Below are 5727 nucleotides of genomic sequence, written 5' to 3'. Positions count from 1 at the left end.
AGTGTTGGAAATTGTCTGTGGTCTATGTTTGAGCAGGGCGGCTGGTTTGACAGGGTAAGAAATGATACGGGAAGAGAGAGGCTGTGTGTGTGTGTGTGTGTGTGTGTGTTATTCCTTTCCCTTCGCCTCGCTCTTCCATTATCGCATAAACTCCTTCATTATGTATCTTTCTCCTCAACTTCCTTTCCCCACACACTTACTTCTCCCTTCCTCTTCGTTCTCTCCTTCTTCACCCTTTTCTCCTTCCTCCCGTCTTCATTTTTCTCTATATATCTTTTCTCATGATGCATTCTTCTCCTCTACTCCCTTCCCCTCTACACATCCTCTTTTCCTCCTCTTCGTCCCTTCCTTCTCTCCTCGTTTCTCATCCTTTCCCTTTACCCTACTCTTTTCTCCTCCTCTTCCATTCTTCACCGCCCTCTTCCTTTTTCTGCTTCTTCCTTTTCTTCGTCCTCTTCCTCCTCCTCTTCTTTTCCTTTCCCCTCCTCTTCCATCTCCTCCTCCCGATTCCTTCTTCCTCTTCCTCTTTTTTTCCTTTTCTCCTTCTCATCTTTGTTCCCTTTTCTCTTCCTCTCCCTTTAAACCACTCTTCCTTCTGCTCCTCCTCCCTTTTCTTCTTCCTCCTCTTCTTTCTCTTTCCCCTTCCTTTTCCCCTTTCTCTTACTTCCGGATGCCTATTCTGTGTTCCTAATGGCGGGGAGACCAACTGCGCATTGTATATCCCCGCATTTACTGCGCAGGGGTAATGTGTGTCCCTTTAATGCCGAGCCTGTGAGAAGCAAGGTGAAGGGAGGGGAAGAAGGGGCAGAGGAAGGGGAGAGGGGATGGAAGAGTGAGAAGGAAGGGGAGGGGAGGTGGAGAGAGGATGGAGGGGTGAGAAGGAGAGGGAGGGGAGGTGAAGAGGGGATGGAAGGGTGAGAAGGAGGGGGAGAGAGAGTGAGGGAGGGAGGAGACAAATGTGAGGGGTGAGGAGGAGAGGGAGAGGAGGTGGAGAGGGGATGGAAGGGTGTGAAGGAGGGGGAGAGAGAGTGTGGGAGGGATGGGACAAAGGTGAGAGGTGAGGAGGAGAGGTAAGGAAGGGAGGAAGTGTGGAGAGGTTAGGATGTTACGAGGAAGGAAGCAGGAGGGGAAGGGAGAGGGGAAAGAGAGAGACTGAGGGAGACAGACGTGACAGAGGTAATACAGGAAAGAATAAAGGTGGTAAAGAAAAAGGGAGAGAGTGGGGAGGAAGAAGGAATAGCGAAGGATGGGGGGGAGGGAAGGCAGAGGGAGGACGAAGGGGGGCAAAGGTGAGAGAAGAGGAGGGGAAGAGAGGCTGAAGAACGAAGGAGAGTGGAGGGGGGAAAGGGGAGAAAGAAGAGATGGGGAAGAGAAGAAGTGGGGGAAGGGAAGGAAAAAAATAGGGTAAAGGAAGTGAGGGCAGGGGTTAGGAAGGAGGGGTTGGAGAGGGGGTGGGGTGGGGGAGAGGGAGAAGAGGGAGGGGGGGGAGTGGGAAAGCAATAAAGAAAGAGAGACAGAGCAAGTAAGGGGGAGAATAAGACACAGGAAAGTGAGCGAGGAGAAAGAGAAAAAGAGAAGCTTAAGGAGGTTGTTAAGAGCCGTAAAAAAGAGAAGGTAAGAGTAATGGAGGAGGAGGAGGAGGAGAAGGAGGAGGAGGAGGAGGAGGAAGAGGCAATGATGCACTGAGAGGGAAGACAAGGACAAGAAACTGGAGAGAGAGCGAGAGAGAGAGAAATCAAAATGCTCATCTTTTATCTCTCTCTCACACACACACACACACACACACACACACACACACACACACACACACACCTTCATACAACGACGTGCTTTCATTAGTCTGGACAAACTTAAGATAAATAATAATTAACTTTAACATCACTTTTAAATCAATTCCTATCTTTTTCTAATTATCTTCCTTTCTTATTTCCATTTTTTATTTTGGTTTACTCCTTTATCCTCTTTATTTCTCTTTTTCTTTATTATCTTTATTACCACTGTGCTATAATCGTTATCTTTACTACCTCTTCAGTGCGATGACCTCTTTATTATTTGACCCCTACAAGGATGATTTTATTAAGATTCTCTCTCTCTCTCTCTCTCTCTCTCCATATGCCAGTCTACCTATCAATCTACCTACCTATCCACTTATCTATCTATCGACCTATCTGTTCATCTATCTATATTCGTTTTCATGCATCCATCCATCCATCTACTTGTCTATGTGTCTACCCATCCATCCATCCATCTATTTACCTGTATCTATCAATTCATCCATCTATCTATCTATCTATCTATCTAACCCGCCCTCTCTTCCCCAGACGAGGCGAGACGTGAAGCGGAGGATGGCTTGGACAGGAGGGGGCGGAGGTCGAGGAGGTACTGCGAGGAGGAGGAGGAAGAGTCCGCCGGCAAGAAGAAGGAGGACGAGGAAGATGAGTAAGTGCGAGGAGGAGGAGGAGGAAAAAAAAAAAGGGATAGGTGTGGATGGAATGAGGAATAATGGGTGAGAGGCAAAAGGAAGAATGAGTGACAGGTAATAGGAAGAATGAGTGAGAGGGAGTAGGAAGAATGATATGTAAGGAAGAAGATAACAGAATGTGTGGCAGGAAGTGAAGGTGTGGTGAGTGGGGGGGGTGTGGTGAGTGGGGGGGTGTAGTGAGTAAGTGAGAGGTGTAGTAAGAGAAGTGCAGGAAGAATGAATGAGATGGATAGGTTGTTAATGAGTCAATAAAACAAGAATGTATTATGGGTAAAATATATCAAATACACCTCACTGATACATTAAAAAAAATCCTACACACACACACACACACACACACACACACACACACACACACACCATTATTCAACCCCTTCACTACGATAACCTTAAATTTTCTCCTTACAATTTCTAGTTTCATATCACGACCGACTTTCAAACTAAAAAAAATAAATACAGACTTAAAATAATCTGTTTAAGACAAGGATACATCCTTCCAAAATTTATTACTGTTAAAAAAAATAAATTAGGGAAATGGATTAGAATATCGTCCTTAGAATCTCTATCCCTACTTCCAGACAACTTACATACGTGCACAAAATCCATATAAGCAAAGTAATTAAAAATCCTTTCTTATCATCATTCATATGTTCAAAAATAATAATAAATAAATTGTCAGTACTTTCTAGCACACGCACACACACACACACACACACACACACACACACACTTGGTTTCTTCTTTAGTGTACCCTTGTGCGCCTCTTGTGCTCCGTTTTCTTTCCTTCCGCTAAAATCTCCACTACCAGGTCCAACGCCATGATTAATTCATTACTTTCTCTCTCTCTCTCTCTCTCTCTTTTACGCCTGAGTGGACATGACACCTCCGTTTTTCATGACATTCCCTGGTTCGCATGTCTCTTGTCTTCTTTAAGGGATTTTTTTTTTTTTTCACTTCCTATAAACTCCCCTGCCTCCCTCCCTCTCCTTCTGTGTGTGTTTTGCCTGTTCATCTTGCTACCTAATCCTTTTCTCTATCATTCACACAGCCTCTCTCTCTCTCTCTCTCTCACACACACACACACACACACACACACACACACACACACAGCCTCTCATGCACCCTCTCTCTCACACCAGCACCTTACCACACACTCCAACCCCACAACCTCAGTCACCCTCCTTCGCTCTCCAAGACCCTCTCACACCCTGAAGCTTCTACGCGCGATCTTAGGAGACTCCCTTTCACTTCTTCCACAGTTACAAGTTCATCTTATCACTCCTTAAACATTATCCTGAGTTTCAAATCGATATGATAAATCTCTTCACACTGAGACCTCTCCTAAAAATCAGTATGACAAGCTCCCAAAAAGATGATTGTAAAAAAAGAGACACTGTACTGCAAAGACTCGTGTGTATTTTTACGTCTTTCATTACGATAAGTCTCCCCGAAGTGAATAACATCATCTGTCGGTCCAAAAAATAAGGTAAATAAATAAATAAAATAAGTAAATAAAGGTAACCACACTGGAAGCATTATTATTGTGCTGTACTATTTAAATCATCTAAAGAGCAATAAATACACGAATAAAAATAACACAAAAAAAATGTAATAATCAAGGCATTAATATTCTTATGGTAGTTACATTATTGCAATATAAATAAGTAAAATAAATAAATAAATACGAATAAAGACCCAATCACACCGACGCTTTAGTATCAGGCTATGCTAATTACATCACCTTAATATCGACTAATCCTGCATAATTAAGAGAGAGATCATTACCCTAACTGGAGATCATTAACCTGTCATATGCAGAACTTAACTAGCTAGGGAGAGGTCTGGGAGCCTCCTAGGTCTAAGGGATAATGGCTCCTTCACTGACTCTAATATCCTCACACTCACATACATTTCAATTCCCCCCCCCCTCTCTCTCTCTCTCTCTCTCTCTCCTCCACTCACATTCCACCACTTTCTCACTCTCTTTCACACTTTCCCAAAAACCCAGGGCTGTCTCCTACTCTCTCCTGCATACCAATACACTCCCTTAGGTCTTCTTTTCCCCACACCCAATAACTCTCTCTCTCTCTCTCTCTCTCTCACACACACACACACACATCTTCTCACACCCCTCTCTATGTATGTCTGTGTATACATTTTTCATCGTGCCAATAATCAGTCTATCTTTATATGTCTGTCTATCCACCTATTTAGGTTTATCTATCTAGTAATGAATCTATCCATTTATCAATCAACCACTCAATCAATCAATATTCTTTTATATGAGGAAGAAGGAACTAAAGGGAATTGTTCCAAGAAAATATAAAAACAAGATAACAGAGCCACTTATCTATCCATCCATCTATCTATCTATCTATCTATGTCTATCTATTTATCTATCTATCTATCTATCTGTCTGTCTATCTTTCGCAGGGAGATGCTCAACCCACTGGTATACCGGGAATCGCTGACAGGGCGTACGATGCGAGGCGGTATGATGCGCCGCGCTTACACCCCCGACCGCGACAACATCAGCAGCCGCTCCTCCTCTGCCGCATCCTCCCTGCGGTCGCGGTCGCACTCCCAGCCGCCGGAGATCAACCACAACAACCTGGCCAGACGACACCGCAAGAAGAAGTAGTAGGAGGGCCGCAGGGGGTGGAAGAGGTGGCCGCAGCGAGGAGGGAAGTGCCGCAGGGAGAAGAAAATGGTGGAAAAGGTAGCCGCAACGGGAGGGAAAATGCCGCAGGGAGAAGGAAATGACTGCAGCACGATAGGAAAACTGCCGCAGGGAAAAAAATGCCGCAACACGAGAGAATATGCTGCGGGGAAAAAAATGACCGCAACACGAGAAAAAAATGCCGCATAAAATAATGACCGCAACACAAGAAAAAAATGCCGCATAAAATAATGACCGCAACAGGAAAGAAAAAAAGCCGCAGAAAATAATGACCGCAGGAGCCCGAAAAAGGTCGCAGGAAAAGGAAAAAAGGGTGATAGGAAGAAAAAAATAATACTGCCGCAGGAAGAATAACGTGACCGCAGAGAAGTGACCGCAGGGGAAAAAACTGACCGCAGAAAATAGAAACAGGGACAGGAAGGGGTTGTAGGGGGAAGAACTAGCCAAAAAGTAAATTATATAAACGCAAGACAAAAAATTATGAAAGAAAGAAATATGAGTCACGTGGGGGTTGGAAGGGGACGTGGCCGCAGAAGGAAGAAGCAGGCCGCGGGGAGGGGAGGGG

General features: G+C 44.6%; 1 protein-coding gene across 1 annotated transcript in view; it reads left to right on the top strand.

Annotated features, from left to right (window-relative positions):
• Nucleotides 1–5205, top strand: part of LOC145414590 (uncharacterized) — a 142128-nt gene extending 136923 nt beyond the window's left edge. Inside the window, exons 2-3 of the mRNA XM_080284112.1 lie at nucleotides 2322–2439; nucleotides 4916–5205. Coding sequence (XP_080140238.1) covers nucleotides 2322–2439; nucleotides 4916–5123 — 326 coding nt within the window. The 3' untranslated portion in view covers nucleotides 5124–5205. The remainder of the gene's footprint in view (nucleotides 1–2321; nucleotides 2440–4915) is intronic.
• The last annotated feature ends 522 nt before the right edge of the window (nucleotides 5206–5727 follow it).

The sequence above is a fragment of the Coenobita brevimanus genome, chromosome 100, assembly GCF_032717465.1.
Source record: "Coenobita brevimanus isolate Jiangsu-jjx chromosome 100, ASM3271746v2, whole genome shotgun sequence".
NCBI lineage: Eukaryota > Metazoa > Arthropoda > Malacostraca > Decapoda > Coenobitidae > Coenobita > Coenobita brevimanus.
Note: the sequence above shows the minus strand (reverse complement) of the source record. Positions and strands in the feature narration are given on the sequence as shown.